The sequence below is a fragment of the Manis javanica genome, chromosome 4 (genome assembly GCF_040802235.1).
Source record: "Manis javanica isolate MJ-LG chromosome 4, MJ_LKY, whole genome shotgun sequence".
Taxonomy (NCBI): domain Eukaryota; kingdom Metazoa; phylum Chordata; class Mammalia; order Pholidota; family Manidae; genus Manis; species Manis javanica.
The window spans coordinates 119,413,962-119,434,923 of record NC_133159.1 but is presented as its reverse complement, the minus strand read 5'-3'; the positions used below and the strand labels follow the sequence as shown (position 1 = coordinate 119,434,923).

Below are 20,962 nucleotides of genomic sequence, written 5' to 3'. Positions count from 1 at the left end.
CTCTCTAGTGGAAAGAGAAGGCATTTTTATACTAAGATGACATGTTTAAATTCTTCCTAACTCTTGTAGGCACATGAGAAGTCGTTAGTTACTCTGACTGCCTATTCTAAAGAACAGTGTGGTTTTACAATAACTGCAGGTGGTTAATAGAAACATCCTTTTGCAGCTTCTATTTACCAAATGTAATTCCTGTGGAAACACTTAACCCCATGGCTTTCTGCTCTTTACTTCAGCTCTGGTGCTTTTTACTTCAGCTCTGGGGCCTTTCTGGTAGAATTATGTATCAGAATCTTTAATGGCTTGGAGGCCACTTGATGAATTTGAATACACTGTACCTACATCACTTAGGAAGCATCCCAGATGCAGTAGATAACCTCAGAGTCATGATGCATTTGGCTGAAGAGCTTTAGCATCTGCATCTAAGGACGTCTGCAGAGAAGTACTCCAGAGGGTCAGAATGGTGCTGTTCTAACCTCTGGTATTGGCTCCTCCCCACAGTTAATCCTTGTTAATGCAGAGCCATGCCACTGCGTCCTGAGGCTGAGTGTGAGTGCAGCTGGCACAGCCTAAGGGCTGCAGAGCTTCTGGCAGTCTGGATGCACGTGTTGGTAGGTGGCTGTATCACCAGAAATATCAACAACTGCTTTATCTTTGGCACCTCTGGGCCTCCTGTTTCTCTGCAGTTTTTATATCCTCACTTGTAACTCCCTTCCACCCCTTGTATATCAGGCAGGTGTCCAGTGTCCTTGAACTCCTACTTAATGAAGCTTATGGCTCCTGGTAACATTCGTCCTAAATGGATTCAGTAGTTTTAGGGTGGCCAAGAGGAGAGGTCAGAGGAAGAGGAGTGGTTAGAAGTGAGTGTCCCAGTAGTTCTTCCTGAGAGATGCTTCAGTTCTATTTAGCAGGACTCGTTTCCACAGCAGATTGTAGCTGCCCAATCTGACAGCTATTTTTGGAAGCTGTTGGGGCCCACAGGGCTCTTGGGGGTGGCCCCCGTTTCTGCTGTGGAGTCTCCAGGCTGTGAGACCAGAGGCCAGCCTGCTGAGAGCAGGTGTCTGGTCCTGACGCCCCTGTGCCCTCTCAGAACCTCTTCCAACCTGATGCCCCATTGGTCCTCTTCTTCTGACTAAATACTTGGACACATAGTTCTTCTATCTTAAAAGCCCAGATCAACTGCACCTTCTGGTTTTTCATCTCTTCTCCCTTTTTGTAGCCAGACTTCTGGAAAGAGTGGCCCATCACCAGGTACAGTTTAGCTCCCACCTCACTACGTGTCTCTGCTTTTCCCTCTGTTTTCACTTTATGTAAAATTTCTGTTTCTGCATACTGGCTCTTCCAACCCCACTTTCCCATAAATTGACTCCTCATCAAAGTGGACACCTCAGCCACAGCCCCAGGCCTTCCTCTGTGCCCTCTGTCCCAATTCCAAATCTTGTGAGAGAAAATCGCCCACCTTTGAGTCAGATATTCCATTCGTGGTGCTGCACCCTGTGTCAAGGGACAGAGTGTGGGGGCAGTTAACGTGGGGGGGTGGGGGAGCAGCCTGTGCATGCCTGGAGCGGCCCTCGGTCAGATACAAATCTCAAGCCCGGCTCTACTTGTAGTTTTGTGGCTGTGGCCTCGCTCTCCCACCCCCAGTACACGCACTCTATGTCCCATTCTGTCCATGACTTGTAGTCAGAGTCTAAGGAAGCGTTTCTTCTTGATTTAATATTTACCGAGTCTTCTTCTTTGCCTCGGATGTGTAGAGGCACGCGTCCTTCCTCACTGTCTTCCCTGCCCTGGACAGCTCTTCTGTAGGAGTTACTTCCTGATTCTGTCAAAGTTGGAGTTTTCTGTTGTATGTTCTCCTTTTTGTTTTCAGAGAGGACAGAGGGATAATATTCCTTTAATCTGCCATCTTTGTCTAATTTGAAGTCCTTTCAGACTTAGATTTCTAACGTATCTTACATGAGGTTTTTTTTCAAGTAATAACCTTTTACCTAGTCCATCCTAATTAAAATTAATCTTTTTTAGAATGTCAAGGCCTGTTTCTTATATAAATCTTAGAATTAAATAATTTCCATGTCTAATTCAATTCATTAAGAATTTATTGATTACCTATAATGTTACCAGCACTGTCAGTTCTGTTTTTATAATACTCAAAAGGCTTATAATCTGGGTGAAAAAATGAGCCAGATGCATAAAGTGCTTAGCAGACAGAACAAGGCAGCCCATCAATATGTATTGAGTGAAATGATTGAATTGGTCCAAAGAAGTTCCCTGGGAGGTCAGAGAAAGGAGATATAGGGATAAGGATAGACTGGACCTGATACCTTCCTGAAGAAGTGGGCCCAGGCAAGGCCTTCCTTGTTATTTTCAAACACATCTGTATTTTGATTAAGCCTCCCATTTTCTACCTTGATAATGTTGACAGGGAAATGATACGTGTCAGCATTAGTTTTTTCGACTTAATGGATCAGATGAGAGTGACCCATAACTTACTTGGAAGCTTTAGGTGTGGGCTATAAGCAGAAGAGTTAGAATGATAAGAGCAGAGTGAGAGGTTATTTAGCGAGGATAAATTAAAACACTTGGAATCGGGGTTGGCCAATACCTCGTTTCTAAATGAATGACGAAGATTGAGTTTTCTAAATGAAATGGATTGTTTAGTTGGCATTATTAACTTAAAGAACAGGGTTTAGCTTAAGTATTATAGGAATTTACAGGAGACATTTTTCAAGTTTACTGAAGGTTTTACCAGTAAGCACTTAAGCAAATGTAAGCGTTTTGTGGGCTGCAGGGGAGCTGTGAATATTATTCATCACCCCATCACATAGTCTGGTGGATATGTACCCTGGCCAGGCTAGAGCTCTGCAGAGTTTCTAAGGATTGTTATGATTAGTCTCTTGGTGTGTGTATATTGCAAATGTAATCAGAACATAAACATCTCATAAGTATAGAAATCTCTTTTAGTGTTAACCAGGCTTTTGAGGTGACAGGAAGAACAAATTTAGTCTCAACTTAATAATAGTAGTGCTAATGTAGAGAACTTTGTTCTTAAAATAAAATCATTTCAGCATTATGAGCCATGGTAGGAAGAGTCAACAAAACATTTTCGTGCATATCTTCACACTTAGGCGCTAACAATGGGTGAGTGAAAGGAACACTGGGGTTTTCTGGAAGTTGAGATTCCTTTTTCTAGTTGCCCTAACAAAAAAGAAGGCATTTACGATTATTTCAAAGCATCATGAGTTGTGAACATTTCTTGACAGCAGTCCAGGGGGTGGGGGAACATTCAGTTCTCACATATCTTTTTATAATAAAAGAAATTCAGATATTTTAATAAATATGAATAAAAAGTTGACTGTTATATCACAGTAACTTAGTTGCTTGTTAACCACTTAGAAGTAAGTCATAGGAGCATCAGTAATCTGGAGTCTAATTAGACAAATGATCTGGAGTCATAGATTTAGTCTTAGGTCCTATCACTTTATTTCCTCTCTTTTCAAATAAGATGTGAAAAGATTTGACAGGATCAAATGCACTTCCCATTGATTGTTGTTATGTGAGTGGTAGACCTGAGATAGTCTTCTCTCTTTTGCATGGTCTGTACAAAGGTGTGTTTCAATCCACATTTTGAGCACCAACCAACATTTGGTTGCAAAGAATATGAAGATTAATTGTACAGAGTCAAGGCACTAAAAAAAAAAAAATTAAGCTGTGGTGGGATGGGCAGGCAAGGCCACAGAGCCTGTCAGCATAAGGCCTCAGAGGTGGGTGAGAACCTCAGGGCATGTGGACCACCCCTAGGGCCCGGCCGGAAGGAGGAGGGTGAGGGAAAATGTTCTCAGGAGGACTTGTTTGATGACGAGGCTGAATCTTAGAGGAGGCTGAATCTTAGAGGAGGAATAATGGCCACACAAAAGGCCGTGAGAAGTGTTGAGAGGTGTGGGGGTGGGATGTTGTGGGTAAGGGGGTCAGTTCTAGGGCAGAGGAACCCTGTGCTGTTCCCAAGGGTCATCTTTCACCTAGACCACAGGTGGCAAACAGCAGCCAGCAGGCTGAATCCTGAAGAGGCGTTTGTGTGTTTGGCCTGCTGTGCTTTCCTACAGTTGCCAGCATTTAAAAATAGAAAATTTTAACATAAAACCCCAGATTGTTGGGCTTTTTTTTTTTTTTTGCACATTCCCACACGGTTCTGCCAGCCAGACCTGAGTAGCAGTTTCCACAGTTCCTCACCACTCCTGTTTTTAGTAGGCCCACTTTCTCCTTTACACTGCCAGCTGTTCGCTAGGCTGTGTGCCTTTGCGAACACTGGTCCAGACCGAAGGCCCTGATTACCCAGCCCGCATGCAGGAGACAGTGGTCCCATCTGCAGCCTCCTCTCTGAGTGGGTGCACAGGTACACACTGCCCAGGTGATCTACAAAGCTACAAGGATGGGCAGTTTTATGTCTTAGCTTCATTTTGTATAAATTGTGTTTCATTAAACCTTTTCAAAAGCTCCTTAAAATTCATTGACCCTTATTTTATACAGGTGAGCAAAGCTGCATTTTTTAAATCTTATCAATTAGAAGGGGGAGAGGAGTTGTCAGGGAATTAAGCCAAGTGGCTCGACCAGGAAAAGAAAAGCATGTGTCTCCCATGTGGCAGGCACAAGGTATACGGGAGAAGGGGCTACGGAGAAATTCAGTAGGTGGTCCCTGCACTCAAAGAGTTTGAGAAATACACTGAGGTTGGACCACCACATTAGAAACTTGATTTTCATGGATGGGATCAAACAGTAAGAATCTCCTCTCTGAAAATCCCAGACACTTTGTACAAATAGCTCTTAATCTAAGCTGAATCGATGTAGCATAATTCAAGAGTCACCATTTGCTTCTCCCTGAATTAGAAGGCTGAATCTCACAGGTCAACAATGGGGTAAAGTTCATCTTCAACTTTTTTTTTCCCCTGGCCTATCTTTGTTATCTCCCTTGTAGATCAGTAAGACTCTTTCAATTTTCAAAAACTCATTTAGCTTAGACCTGCTTTGTTTCTGTCCTTGAAAAAAAAGTTGTTCTTAATAGGATGCCACAGTCCCCATGTTCTGAATATAACCATGCTAAAAATGCTTGCTTATCTTGAATTTGTCTAAAACACGTTTTTAAATTTAATTTTGTAAGCAGGTCACCATCATTTTATATGTAAATTATACCTTTTCAAAAAATGCTATATTTAATTTTCTTTTAAAATACGTTTTGTGTCATTTTCTTTACATATTCCTTAAGTTCTGAATTTATATTAGTCCTCTGTTACTTTGCAGTATCTATAACTTGAGACTTGTTCAGAAATAGAAAATTACTAAATAAGATTCTGGGAAGACATTTTCAAAACACTTACCTGTAGGGACTTTCCCCCAAAACTCAGGCCAAGCTCATATGTGGGATTTAGGCAGGAAATTAAAGTTAAATTGGCTTGGTTTGATTAAAGTTTTCAGTTTTCTTTTGTTTTTGAAGAAAGGACATTTTTTGTAATTTAAAAATAATTCATTTTGGAAAAATGAAGAGGTATGAGATTAATTTCTGTATAAACTAATTACCCTGCAGAGCTGCTTAAAATACAAAGCTTTCTTGATTTAATCTAACATTTCATAGACTTCTCTGACACACTGCTTAAACAAAAAGGCCACATTTCTCCAGTAAGTTATTTAAAAGTCAGGTAATTTAAATTACATTTATTAAGTGCAGTAAGTAGGCATCAGATTAAAGCATATATATTTCTTCTCATTTGTTCCTAATTTCTTTAGAAAATTCTCCTTTGGTAGAACTACTAAGGACTGGTGTTTAGTAAACAAAGAAATACTGTATTATAAAGGAGGAATAAATAATTCATAGAAATGTGGTGACAAATTTCTCCCCTCTTGAGGTCTCTTAGTTTTTCTGCTGTAGCCTTGGGCAGGAAAGGCAGAAGTGGAAAGGTCCCAGGCACTGATGCTCAGTAGAAAGATACCTCAATTTAAAATGTGATTCACTTTTGGATATGAGTTTGAAAATAAATCATCATTCAGCTCGCAGCATGAGCCATGAACCTATTTGCATGAGTGAGTGAATGAACATAAAAGAATTTTCTAAGCTCAAGAAAATTGCTACATGTTTTTCTGTTGCCATTCTCCCCTCCATCAAATAGTACTATGTTCCTCATTCATATATTTATTCTCTTTTTATTGAAAATCAGAAATGATTTGCAGTATCATCACACTTCACCCACTTTTGTGACCTTCCCTATATAAATTCACCTCAATGAGAACCACTCATAGATACACTGAGTCCTCTGTTCTTGAGAAAGGTCATTACAGCTACTGCTGTAGATATGCAAGAGTGCCAACGTTTTTAAAAGTAGTTTACATGTGATCAATCTGATTTTTCCTGGTGTTGGCTTACTTTTTTGTAATTTGATAGAATACAGTTAACTCCTTAATTTTAATAAAATAAAAATACTTTTGCCATTTTAATTATTATTACAAACATGCTTCACAGCCATCATACATTTATAATTTATAATTAAGAAATGACATTCTTGAGTATGTGTACCTATATTTTTTCATATTCTAATATATATATATACATAACTTTTTAAGCCTGAAAAAAATAAACCAGTGAAAATAATTTATTGCATGTTTATTAGCTCCCATCTCCAACTATATTTAAATAAGCCCTCCCTACTTAAACAATTCTGTCTCATTTCTCCTATTCTTTTTCGTGTAACTTATTTACCATTTGAGAGTTCATAGTACTGGCATTTACATTTACTGTCTATCTTCCTTTCTAGACTAAACTTTTCTGTCTATTTAGTTCATTGCTGTATATCCATAATTAGCATAGTGGCTTGCTGTATAGGCGGTAAGAAATATGAATGAATGAATGAATGAATGAATGAATGAATGAATGAACGAACGAACAAGTGAATCATTGAGTGAGTACTGTGATAAGTGCTTTATTTACTTTATGCATTTAGTTCTTCACTCTGTGCGGTAAGTTATCTCCCATTTTACAGATAAAGAAATTAAGGCTAATGTGTTAAATAATTTGTTCAAGAAGACCACACAGCTCAGTGGAGTAGAACTACCACCTTCCCTATGGTCTGGTTACTGCCTTTTTGTGAAAGCTGGTTTGGCTTGGGTTCCAACCTTACCACCAAAAGAACCCTAATACGCCTCTTACTTCAGCTAAGGAAACCAAGGAACAGAAGAGGTTAGGAAATTTGCCCACTTTTGCATAGCTAGTTAACATCCAAGTCAGAACTTGAACTCAGACCACCTGGTGCCTGCCTATTCAACAAGTTTAGTTATGCTATACTCTATGGAAACCAGAATTAAAAAAACAAACAAACAGAATTTTGAAGCATTTTTTAAAACAATTGCCTTTTGAAAATGTTCCAAGAGACAATAGTAGAGACAGTACAATGAACCCCAGTCCACCCGTCCCCCAGAGCCCACAGTCATTCAGGCTTTGCCGTGCATGCTTCTACTTATCCAAAACACTTGATGGACTTAATTCAATCAAGGTGGATGGACGGGGCCGGTGGAGGGATAGATATGCTGCTTTCTGTTCCTCAGTTGATAAAAGAGCTAGTTTGCTGCCCTGTGTTCTCTCTACTTGGAATATTTCAAAAGACAACTAAAAATGGGCAGCCTACCCAGGCCAGCCATGGTCATCAGTGGAGGTAGAGGGCAGATGGGGGACTTCTGTAGGCTCAGCCTATGTCACTTGGTCAGACATGCCCCAGGGGGACCAGCATCACATTAGTAATGGTATAGTGGAGGGTCTCCGGTGTAGGCAAGCCTGCACACCACCTGGATTCCTAACCAGTTCCTAGGTGCCGGTGCTGTGGATCCAGAGACCACACTCAGATTAACCCACTTCCAGTTTAGCCCGCTCCCCTCAGATAATGCTCAATCCGAAACCCCAAAGAAGCCTGCTTAGCCTTCTCTAGACTTGCTTCTAGAAATCAGGCTTCAGAGTAGCAGTTGAGATGGAAGCAACCTGCCGAGGAATTCAAATTATAAAAGGAGCACACACACAAAAAAACTAACAAAAACTTAAATAAAGAATAAATGAAAGGAAAAATAACCCTGTGCTGTGTATGTGTCTCCAGGTTTGGGATACTTTCCGAAACCCCTCTGGGAGTGGGAAAAGCAGATGGGATTTTTTGATTAATGACTGAGCAGTCTGATTAGGAGGAAGAATATATTGAGTAATTGACCTACAATAACAAGAAATCAGTCTTTGACAGAACTGCCCTTCAGGTCTTTGGGATTTAGCTCTGACTTTTATGAGCACTAAGACAGAAAATCATAGTTGTGTTTAACTGAAATGAGAAATGAACAAGCTTTTCTAATCTTTTTCTGTGTCAGAAATAGATCTGTTTATTAAAACAACTTAACATCACCATGATTTTAAAGATTTCATGGTAAATCAAACTGAAAAATAACCCAGATGCCCCTTGGTGCATACTCTATCTCAGAAGCGTTATTCTTACTAGTTCTCTTCCTGCTTGCGGTTTCAGAAAGAATTCTTTGCTTCTCTTACTGATGTATTTCATTATGTATTTCATTTCAGTCTTCATAAAGATTCTAAACAAAATCTTGTAGTCACCCTTTGTGTACTTAACTCTTTTATTCGGCCTTATTTCAAGCAAGATTTAAGCCAACTTGCAAAGGTATGTAAAATGCAACAGAATTGTCCCCCCACCCCCAGAAAAGTCAAAAAAAAAAAAAAGATCAGGGAAAGACAAAGTGGAGCCCAAAACAGTGGAGCTAAAAATGGGAACTATGCTCGCCTTCATGTGGGTCTGCCAAAGAGGTGCACAGTGAAAAGGGAGCACCTGCTCCCCGCTGATCAGGTTTGCTCCACCAATGTATTTTGGAATTTCTGGAAAGTAGATTAAAGGTACCAACTAGCCGAAGGCTGTATCTTTCAACTGAGCATTCAATAAAAATTGTGCGGTGGTGTGCTCATGATTCTTTTTCCTCAAACATGCCTGGTGAACTTCCTCGGGAGGTGAAGGAACACTGCCCATCTCCGCTGGCCATCGCGGCAGGCACAGTGATCCTGCTGAAAAGCAAATCTGACCATGTTCTTCCCTGTTTAGAACAGAGAGAGAATCCTTGATCCTGCATTTGCCCAGAAGCAGTGTTCGTGTGTGCCGGTGTGGCCCTCCTAACCTCTGCCTCCTGCCACCCCCCACCCTCAGGCTGACTCTGGGTGTGTGAGGGGGTGTGCTGTAAACTCTCAGCTCCCATTGCCCGAGATGCTCCCTCTGCCCTTTTTTGCCCATCTCCCACCCTTCCACCAGGTCTCAGTCTAAACATCACTTCTTCCTTAGAACTTTCCCCATCCACCCCCGAGACTCCCGCACACACTGGGGTCACGCTCACAGACCCCGTGCGCTTCCTGTCGCACTGCTCTGGATCATCACTGCCTGTGTTACTGTCTCCCATCCCAGTGTGAGTGCCCCAGGACAAGGCCATACCGTATGATATCCCAGATCTTTTGTTTTTTAGTTCAGTGCTTCCAAGTCATTTTCATCTCAAGGAATGCAATAGAAAGTTAGGCTATTTATTCAGTGGGATAAATTGAAGGAACTTTTAAACCCACAAAATGCTGCTCCCAGCCGAAGGTGACCAGCCTAAAAGCCATAGCCACCCCAGGCCCTCAGCAGACCCAAGAAGTAAGAGGAGCAGTAAGTCGTATGACATCAGTGGGCCCACATACCTATTGCTGAGCTCTAGATTAAATGAATGAACCAACAAATAAATCTGAGCACAGCTCCTGTTACCAAGTTATTTTACTTGTGATGAATATCAGGTTCTCATCTGTAGTATCGGGATAATACTATCTATCTCAATAAACATGTTTTCCTTTGATACTCCCTGTTGATACAGGTCTAGCAGTAGGCTTTCTCTGTTGAGAGTAGCACACTCCACTTGGGAGTGTAAACTATGAACTCTGTGGACCAGACTGGCCGTGTAGGTCAAAATCCCTAAAAATGTGCATGTCATCTGGCTTAACAATCACACATCTAAGAATTTATCCCAACTAGAACTATGAACCCCAGTCAATAAATAAACTAACAAAACCACAAGTCAGTATGTTCTTCATTATTTTTTAAGCAGATATATGACTGGGAAAAGGCTGAAAGATAGAAACCAATATGTTTCTCTGAATATTTTAGAATCTCTTCTTTGTAATTTTCTGTAGTTCTAAATTGCTGAAATGAACATGTACTGCTTTTATAACGTGTGTTTTAAGAAAAATAAAGTGTCATAGGAAAATAAACTTCACAGTTTGCAATTGGAATTCCTTTGCCCAGATCACAAGAAAGTCTTGAAGTTCGCCGATTCAGGGCTCCTTGCGCCAGGAGGGAAATGGGTTCTTGAGGTATCTAGGTGCTAAGAATGGTTGTGGCTACCTGGGTAAATATTATTTTTGTTTACGTGGATTGTCAAACCCACCCAATTTTTATTCATACCCCTGAACACACTGATTTAAACACCAAAATTAAGCCTCATGATTTTCTGTGATTCTGACAAGGGTCAGAAACCAAACTTCCCCGTAAAATTGCCTATCTCAATAAATTAAATTCATGTGTGCTTTTCTAAAAGGGCTTTTCATAACACTAATAGCTTTGAATCCAACCAGTTTCCACAGACCTTGGAAAAGGAGTGAACAACCTTCTTTTTTTTACACAAGGTCCAATTCAGGAAAAATTAAAATGTTTATGAGCCACATTTTTCTCCCACCCAAAATAAAACTAGCTTTTTACAGTCCCATAGGAAAAAAAAATCTGTTCTTATAAGCTATAAACTGCCTGACTGAAAGAAGAACCACCGTTACAGTATTTGCACTGCTTTTTAGCCATGCAAATTCTCCTGCCTGGGCATACATGATATGTAAAAGCACAGAGGCATATTCCTAAGTTTCATCTGGAAAATTACACTGTATGCTCTCTGAAAATAGGTGGCCCCAGGGCCCATGTGTGTATCACTGCCTGAGAGAAGTGTGTTCCACCAGGGGTGAGAGAGAGAATTGGAACAAATAGGAAATGAGGGGATCAGAGAAATAGAGACTCATGTGTCTTCCACTCCATCAGGATACTTGGTTTCAGGAGGAGTAGTAAGAACCTGGGGGAAATACAGACAAAGCAGGTGATCTGAGGATGCAAGGAAGTCAGTAGACAGTGGAGACAAAAGATAAAAGATTTGGAAGGAGATTAAATAAGAGCAAAGTGGAGAGTTCTCCTTTAAAAATGGAGAGAATGTGCTCTTCAGTGCAAATGGGAGAAAGATAAGGGCATGTGTCACTGCTACACAAGGAGGGAAGGACGTCTGTTGAGGGTATTGGGGCTGGAGTAAATCTGGATCCTTGGGAAGGTGGGAGAGGAGTCACAACAGTCTCCCTGAGCAAGGGGAGAGGTGACCCCCCCCTCCCAGCCAAGCACCTACACTCAGAAGCCATCCCCTGAAAACAGCCCCTTTGTGTGATTTCTCCAGCAGGAGCAGAGACAAGAGGTCATTGAGCAGATTCAGAAATGGGAATCTACAGGATGGAGATGGTGGAAGGACCAGGCAGAATAAAAGTTTGAGGGGGTGGAGTAAGGGTTGGAAACTGACCACATGATTCACAAGAAGTAGCCAGGAAGGGAGCTCGGAAATTAACCCTCATGGTTGAGTGTGCACTGAAAAGTCTCCCAGTCCTTCTGTCACAAGCACCTTAACAGCATGTCCCCTGTACGTTCTCTGTTTCCATCCAAACTCCCACTCTGTTGGGTTCTACCTTCTGGGCAGAGTAGCCACAGACCTGCAAGGAGAGTCAATGCTGGTCATCAGATCAGAGCAGAAGCCAGAGTTCTCCAGCAAGTCACTTCCAGCTTTCATGATCTGTGGCCCTGACATCATGTGCATTTTCAACTGGTGGGCTCTCCCATTCCCCTGGCCCCCACTTCTGGCTGAGTCCTACTGTGGCATAATTCTCCAAGGTAGTCTTCTTCATGGAGGTGCAGTGTGTAGGCACAGGGCCTCTCCTGCCATGCGCACTGCAGCCCTATGAGTGATAGATGTTATCCTGTGGACGCAGGGTGAAGGGGCAAAGGAATTGGCCATTGCTAAAGGCAGAGCACCCTGAAAGCTGCTCACCATTGATGCCTGCTTCCCAGGGACCACGTTGTGGGTGCTGTGATTGAGTGCGATTTCCAGACACTACACAGTCTCCCCACAAGGCACAGTTATGGCCTCTGTAGGGAAAAGGCAGCCTCGAATAACCTCCTGAGGTTTCTTAAGAAAGGGTAAATAAACATGCACGTAATCAGGAACTAGTAGATCCAATTCAGCTACGCTTTCAAAAGTCTTTCACAAAATTAAAAAGTGGGCTCTGCTGAGAATCAGACTTCTGATCGTCATCACTATTATAGTTTCACTTGGCAATCCTTATTACATATAAAGCATTGTGCCACCTCCTCCTGAAAATCGCATTCCTGTAAAACAAGTCACGGCTCTGAAACTGAACTTGAAGTGCCCTGTCCCTGCAGCACAGCCCCCACATTGCACTGTGGGTGCAAAGCTGGTGCCATGCTGAGTCTGTGCTTTGTCACAGGGGGATACACGTGGGCACACTTTGTCACCTATTAATACTTACTGGGTGATGTTTTTAAAGTACAGATGGGTAGAACTGCTTCCAGAATTAAGGTACTGTTTTTTACGCAGATCTTACAGTATTGTGTTCCAGGTGTTTATGGGTCGCTGGCACTTGCTTCCCGCTACCCGTAGAACAGAGCCCTGCACAGAACAGCCACTGTCTCAGTCCTCACTTCTCACTTTGTCCTGTCCTGAACAGATGACCCAAGGGAGACACCCCACAGCTGGGGATGGCAGAACCTGTCCTCAAATCCTGGGTGCTCTACCCTCTCTTCACTTCTTTGGTCCCAGCTGGCAGATCAGGAAGAGCACCGCCACCCCGGTGCCACGCCGCACATAGTGGTGTGCTCTTCGGCAGCTCTGAGTCTCCAGGCGCAGCTGGCTGGACTGAAAAGTGATTGTTCTGTGTCCTCTGCTGTCTTTCAGCCCGTTGCTAGCTGTGTCCTTTGCCGTTTGCTGTGCTGTTCCAGGGGTTGCCCTTCTGACCTGGGGTGTGAATCCACTCACGGGAGCCCTGGGGGTCTTCAACATTTTCCTGTATACCTGCTGCTACACCCCGTTGAAGAGGCTCAGCATCGCCAACACCTGGGTCGGCGCCATTGTGGGGGCCATCCCACCTGTCATGGGCTGGACGGCGGCCACCGGCAGCCTCGATGCAGGTGAGTGCCCCTCCCCCAGCCCCATGGGAAGTCTCAGCTTCTCAACACACCTGCGCGTGGGTGCCTGAACCACGGCCCAGGGGCTCCCCTGCAAGCACGGGCTGGGCAGAGGCCGTCCCTTCCCTGACCTGCACTGCTTAGTACTGGGCTCCACTGTCTCCAGTACTGATTCCTTTGGCAAATGTGCCAGGGTGGCCTTCTGAGACACTGTGACCGCAGAGCTGAAGGGAGGCTGTGCCCTCTGCCTTCCCAGTGAGCATAGGCGTTGCCAGGCAGGGAGTGCGAGAGGAGATGAAGGGGGCCACTCTGCCTCAGCCTGTGGCGACAGGAAGAACTCAGAGTCCTCAGCGTCGTGCAGCTTAGGCCGAGGACTCGGTTGGGGTGCCCACATCAGGACAGGGGGTCTGGCGCCTGTCAGAGGGGACGTCGCCGTGTCACAGGTCTCCTGCGTCAGTGCTTTACTACCCAGAACCAGTATTTTCCCTCTTTGTGAAAGAACAGACTATTTGCATTAGTTTTTTATTTGTTTTTATATGATATGCTTAAATTATTCATGCTGTCTACAGTAAACCCACTGAAGCATTTCTACATGTTTTTGGTGACATGTCACAACAAAATTTGTGCGGTGAAAATAGCCCATTTTACCATCTGTAAGGGAAGTTTCACAGTCTAATTAGTCAAGTAATTAGTGTTTTTGACCAACACTTAGGAAGGAAGTGGTGAGGTTTCCTGCAATATATGTAAGTACGTATTTTTCACAGAAGAGATCAAAAGGCAGTGGGCCATAAACCATTGCCTGGTAAGTCACATTTCTGAAACTTTTCATAAAAGCTTTTACATTCTGATTTGGCAAGCTTACAAAGGCAATTACACCTTTACTGTGATTGTCTCATACAGTGGTTTTAATATCCTGTGCATGTTGGAGTTTCATGAATCTATAAATATAATATTCTAAAACATAGGTGCTTATTTGCTCTGTGATAACCTACAAGCAGAATCTCACCCATGTGTGGACAGTGTCAGCATTGTGGTGACGAACCAGGGGTCTCTGGGTGTGGAGCCCAGCTCCAAGCTCATTATCTGGGGCCCTTCAGCAAGAACTTGACCTCTTTATGCAACTGTCTCCTTGTCTTTCACAGGGGGCTAATGATGATCCCTTCTCATGGGGCTGTGCAGATTAAATGAGTTCTTACTAAGTATTCCTCATTGTACAGAGGATGGATCTGTGCAGATCATGAAAGGTCATGACATTTCATTGGTCAGCAAACTGAGCGATTTGTAATTGTTACCTGGCCTGTTTTGCAGATTGTGAGGTGCCTCCAGTCTTGGAGGGAAAGAGCACCAGGGTCCATTAGTGATGTCTGCCTTGTGTAAGGGAGGAGAGGGTGGAGAGCAAAGGCTTGGCACCCCTGGGCTAGATGGTGTCTGGGCTTCCCCCTGGCATACAATTTAAATTTAAAGAGCACCCCTGCAAGCCGCCAAACTCCTGGGCAGGTTCCTCCGCCTCAGTTCCACCTGGAGCCCAGACCTTGACTGGATCCACACTACCTCTGTCTTTTAACCCAACTGTTCACTCCTGTCCCGTACCCCTCCAGACCTTCCTGGTGGTTGCCCAGACACTTGCTGTGGAGTGAATGAAACTGAGTAACTCCCCAGGCTCTGTGTCCTCTAGTGCCCTCCCATCTGCAGCTGTGCCGTGCAGCTTCAGCACTTGGGGACGCTGCTCCCGGCCACACCTCTCTGGTAACCGCGCATTCTGCTGGGAGGGCCACGGCCCTAGCAGGTTCCTCACACCAGCCATAAAGGAACAAGGCACCCCCAAACTACCTTTTCCCTCTGGGGCATCTCAGAGCCAGGGCAGGCCACACCCTGTAGCCCCAGGGGTGGGTATCACTGAAGATGGGCAGGGCAATCCAATCCAGGGCCACCTCCCTCATCTGCTGGTCACCCAGGTTCTTGCCGCGGGCTGGAGGTCCTTGTCACACTCCCAGGCGGTTTCCTTGTGAAGAGCTGGAGCCTCAGCATGTATTAGCTGGAGTTGCATCCAGAGCCAGAGAAAGAAAGAGCTTTGCAAATGCCCTCCAAGTGAGCAGGGAGTCCTCGCACTGAGTCCTCCCAGTCAGGCAGGTGCATTCAGGGGCAGTCTGGGTTTGGCTAAATTGTTAACAGTCATATTTAAAATTTAAAATTTAAAAAAAAAGGTTTTAATTTGGGTATAGTCTTTCTGAATCCAAATTTAATCATTTTTATACAAACCACGAATGAAGGACAGTTAAGGACCAGGCTTTACCTTGCTTTAGGCAACAGGATGAAAATATATGTTTACCTTGAAAAATGAGACCCGTCATCTACCTGAACTGACCCCAGCATAAAGCAAAGTGGTCTGAAAGATGTGTGTTACCCCAAAGAGAAATCCCTTCGCAGTTTTTGAGGTTGACTTCTATTATATCCTTTTTCCTTAAATCTTAAAGATGCACTGCAGGGCACACAATAAGGACATGCTTTACTGCCCTCAGAATTCTAATTTGCCACAGACGAATCATATACTTAAAGCCTTGTCAGCTTTACACGGAAAGAATATTACTTTACTTAATGCTTTAAAGTGCTTCAAAAAGTTTCAAAACATTAATTTGTTAGAGCAAACTTGAGATAAGCAGTAAATCTTTGAATGAATGAACCAGTGAATCAGTGCCTTCCATTTTACAGATGACAAACTCAGTTAACCTGAGGTCAGTTGCCAAATATTTTCTGAACCCCAGCTATATACTATACTATATATACAAGATACTATAAAGGAGGGAAGCGATACAAAGAAATACGGCAGGATCCAAGAGCATGCAGTTTAAAGATCTGTATTGCTGGGATTTTAGGAACTAGATGGAATATGATTATAGATACAGTTTTGTCATCTTCTAAAACTGCACTGTCCATTAGGGTATACCACTAGCCACTAGCCACGTGTGGCTATTTAAATTCAAACTAAATAAACATAAAAATTCAGTTCCTCAGTCCCAGTAGCCATGTTTGAAATGCTCAGAGCGTTGTGGGGCTAGTAGCTGCCATATCAATGGTGCAGATGTAAAACATTTCCATCCTTGCATAAAGTGCATGTAGACAACACTGCCTAGAAGAACAAACTGATATCCTTATGAACCTGTGTTCCATTTTCCTCATGTGAGTTTGCATTTTAAACAATAGGGCATTGTACAAGACCATACCTGTGGGCTCACCAAAGTCTAAAATGTGGTTTGCAAATTTTAGTGCACATCAGACTCACCTAGAGGGCTTTGATAAAACTCAGAATCCTGATTCAGTAGGTCTGGTGTGGGGCCTGAGAATCTGCATTTCTAATAAATTCCCAGGACATGCTTGATCCCTCACATCTGAAAAGACAGAACCACAGAGAACTCTAGCTGTTAGAATACCTAGAAATTAGACTTAGAGATTTGGTAAAAGGGTGTGGGCAGCGGGTGTTATTTGAGATGCACAAATGGTGTCATTTTTATTATCCACAGAGGTTATAGCTCTTATCTAGACTCTTATCTTAGGAGACATGTTTGCTTGAAAAAGCCTTCCTGAGAAAAAATGGCCCAGAGTGTTTCATTTCTTCTGTGGTATCTCCAAACCATGTCATCTTTGAACTTCCAAAGACTGATCACTTGAATCCTGTGAGTGGGGGATGTCTTTGGAATACTCTAACAGGAAGAAAGGGAAGGAGATGGGGGGTGAGGAGGGCAGAGGAGGCTGGGAGGACACCCACTTGGCAGACCAGCCTGGACTAGTACCCATTGGGACTTAACTGCCTTCATAACCTGGTCCCATGCCCGCTTCATTGCGCAGGTGCCAACTGAGGACCTGCTGTGTGCTGGGCACTGAGAGACACAAAAACCACTAAACCCATTCCTTGTCCTCATTGAAGTCCTATCCCAGCATCTAAAGGAAGAGGCAGGCAGGGAACCAAATAAACGAGCAGGCTGAGAGCTTTAGCAGGAAAGGGGTCTTCAGAGGGCTGTGGGCTCTCTTAACCTCCCCAGATTGGCTTAAAAAGACTGGAGCAGAATGACTAGTGACTTAAGTCATGACCAGCCTACTTGAGGAGAGGAAGTGCTTTCCAAAAGAGGGAAGAGCATGTGGAGTTTTGTAGGCATGAAAGCCAAGCAGTACAGTGTGGGCAGGGGACACGAGCTGAGCTGAGCCGCCCTGCTCAGCAGTCCTTCTTTACTGAAGCCCATTGGAGGTGTGTGCAGGAAGGCAGCAGGTCCCGTTTCAGGAGTGTTTGGAGTGCAGCAAGTTGGTTCTACCGTGGAATTGGAAATCAGTAAGTCCCTGAAGCCTGCCTTTGTCTTCCCTCTATTCTCACCCTCTCTTCCCCGCTTCCTCCCCTCCAGTAGGACTCTGCCTACCCCAGGCCTGCGCTCTGCCCCCTATCCACTTCCCAGTCAAAATTGCATCCTTTCAGTTCTGTGAAGCATCAGTCTTACCCTCCTTTGAAAGACCAACTTACTGACACCAGTGAGTCCCCAGGTGGTAGTGGATGCAGCCTGTTTGAAGGGAGGTGGAGGCCACTGGATAAAATCCTGGCTTTTGCCCCTCCGCCCAGGGCCGCTGTCCCTGGCTACTCACCAGGACATCAAACCCAACACTGACCTTTTTGCTGCCCAGTCACCCTGACTCCTGTACCTTAGCAAAAGCCCTTTCCTGGGCCTCAGTAGATGGTGGGCAAGATTGGAGAGGAAGTAGCTCAGGGCCATGTGAGGTAGAAATCCTGCAATCTCTCCTATTGACGCCAGGAAGGAATCAGCTGTTTGGTTGAGAGGAGGGGAATGAAATGAGTAGTTGTAGAAATGGTGCACATCCCAAACAGCTCGTGCAATAAGGAAATGTCAGTGTGAAGTATCCCTTCCCCTTCTCAGCATCTAGATCTCTTTCGGGGGGCTTCTGGTGGCTGCAGGGCCCGCTGAGACCTCTTGAGGGCATGAACCCTGAGGAAGTATGGTGCCTCCCTCCCCCAGGAAGGACACAGAATGTGAAATAGCTGTAAGGACCTCCCCTGATTTTCTTTCCCCAACCACTACTTTGTTGTTTTTTTATCCGACAGTGAAAAAGAAATTCTCGTTGTTTGAAATGCCCCATTGTTCGAAAGTGCCTCCCTGGTCTGCCACTTGGGTAGCCATCTGAGGGAGGCCGGAAGGGGGCGGGGCAGTGCAACTGGCTGGCGTAGGCAAATTGTGAAGCTAACACTAAAAATTTAAAACAGTAAAAGCTACCACTAAACAAATGTTAGTTCTTGGTATTTACTGTTTTATAGCTGCACAAAAGAATTGTCAACAGCTAGCTTTTCTCTGCCAGCATGCAGTGGCAGCAGCCTCCAAGGGGGCTGTGCGCGTCAGAGTGCTGTTCTAAAACCCAGGCACTCTTTGCGGCTGTGCTCGGATCAAAAAGGTCATCGCTGTAATGGGGTTTTACCTGAGACTCACAGTGAGGCCTTTTCTTCCCACCTGCCTAATTTTTTTTTTTCTTTAAGCTTAACTGCTGTTAGCAGAATGTATTAAAAATACTGACCAACTAAAACCCAAGAAGGCCAAATAAAGGGCTGCTTTCTGGCATCTTGCTGTCTTACCATCCAAGGTGTGCATTTCGATTCTGCGTGTGGTAGGTGGCAGTGTGAGTGAGAACCACCTGGGGCCTAGCTGTGGGGCTGAGGGCACTGCAGATAAGTGCCCCACGGCAGGCGGTCCAGCTCCAAGCAGGCCTGGAAGCCACACGCATTAGGCCTCTTAACTGTGTTTATCTCCAGAGGCTGTTTGTTTTATCTCAGAGGCTTCAGGTTAAAGGCCCCTTCCCCCACCTTCAAGCCAAGGCCACCTCTCTTTCCATCACATCCATTTCTTAAAAAGGCTCAGATTCTACTTTGTCATTTTCCTAAATTTGAATAAATCCCAGGTCTTGGGAGTTTATGGAATGGGACTCGTTGTCCGGCTTATAGAGTTGGTTTGTAAATTGCCTTTGGTTTGTATTCAAATGTTGTGTGGTAAACATTAATTATGTCAGCCAACATTCAGTTACAAATGAGGACTTAGAAATGCGCTCTTATCGGGAAGTGACATTTGGCAGATGGATGGTTTTAGTAACAAAAAGAGAATGAGTTTTTTTAGCCTCAGCTGGTAAACTACAAAATGTTAAATACGGTTTCACTTTATTTACCTCCTTTATTCCAGGATGAGAAAACAGAATAGAATAAAAGGAGCTTTATTCACTCACTCATTCAACTAATATTTATTGAGGGCTTTGTTAAGTACCAGGCACTTTTTAGTAAACCAAGCATTTTTAAAGATTTCCTTTAAAAAACTGTCTTAGTTTGAAATCAAACTTGAGAATGAATGTCTGTGTTCATTTTATGAGATTTTTCTGTAACTAGCCTCAGGGCTTCAGATTAATTAAGATAAATGATATTTTTAAAGACCGAGTGAAATTATCATGGGGATATTAGCAAACCAAACGATATTTAGAGCCCTGTTCTCTTAAAAGACAAAAAAAAGCAAGGCTAAGGAAGACCATATCAGAAATACCGTGTGAGACCAGAGACTGGCTGGCTGTTTAACTGAAGGCCGACCTCGGTACTGAGGGCACTGGGTCTTGTGAGCCCTGCGGGGTGAACCGGCTGTTGACCTGTTATCACAGGCTCTTAGGGAGCTGGACCAACGCCTTCCTGAAGGAAATGATAGATGATGCTTGGGCAGCAGCCTCTGGTAGACATGGTGGCCAGCCCAGAGTGCACATTTAATCAGTCCTTTTCAATGACTGAAATAGTATTTGGGTGATAAACATGGAAAGACCTAAAGATGTGAGCTAAGGGAATGGTGCGTTTCAGAGACCCTCAGATGCCTATAATTTGCCTCCAGCAGAATGGGGAGAAGAGAAAAGGAGAGGGGGCGCTTTTTCGGAGTCAGAGCTGTGTGCTGCCTCGACTCCCATCTTTCCCTGCGGGTGAACCTCCGTGGGCAGGGGCAGTGGGCAGCCAGGTGAGGGAAGGGGACCCCCAAGCTCCTGTTCACCTCTTCATTCTTCCTGAGGCGTTCCAAAGAATTCTTCAAGGGCAGGCAGGCGGTCACTACCAACTCTGTTCCTTGTTTTCAAGGACTTTGCTCTTTCCTTTTGTCGCTGGGCGGTTAATAAACTGTCCCCCCAGCCTCTTCCCATTATGTACAACGCCATCGAGGTCTGTCCCCCCAGCGGAAGCTGATCTGTCTCACAGGCTCTGTTGTGACGCCCCCCCGGAAGAAGGGCTCTGAAATCTGTGACCCTGAGACTTTGGACTTGGCTTCGCTCCCCAGCCAGCACCCATCTTACATAACCTCATGACCCTGGCAGCCCGCACATGCCAGTCATGGAGCAGAGAAGCTACCGAGGGCCACGTTTGGGGAAAGCCTGTTGTGCCAGCAAGGGCAGGCCTCCCGCCCATCACCCGGGTCACTGCGGACGGTTCTCACCCTTTTCAAGGCCATGTGGACAGTGAATGACAGTGAACAGGTTTGGGTGGAGGTGGGAAGGGGTTGAACGGGAGCCCCCCAGGCATGAGAGAAAATGAGCTGAAACCTTGAACCCCATTCCAAAAGGAATTCCCCTTGGATGAGTGTATAGAGTCA

The 20,962-nt window shown here is 44.3% G+C and overlaps 1 protein-coding gene across 2 annotated transcripts in view; it reads left to right on the top strand.

Moving 5' to 3' along the window:
• COX10 (cytochrome c oxidase assembly factor heme A:farnesyltransferase COX10) overlaps positions 1–20,962 on the top strand; it is a 135,735-nt gene that overhangs the window by 107,149 nt on the left and 7,624 nt on the right. For both annotated transcript variants that reach the window (XM_037001405.2, XM_073234757.1), the window contains one exon: positions 13,084–13,316. In XM_037001405.2, the coding sequence (XP_036857300.1) occupies positions 13,084–13,316 (233 nt within the window). The remainder of the gene's footprint in view (positions 1–13,083; positions 13,317–20,962) is intronic.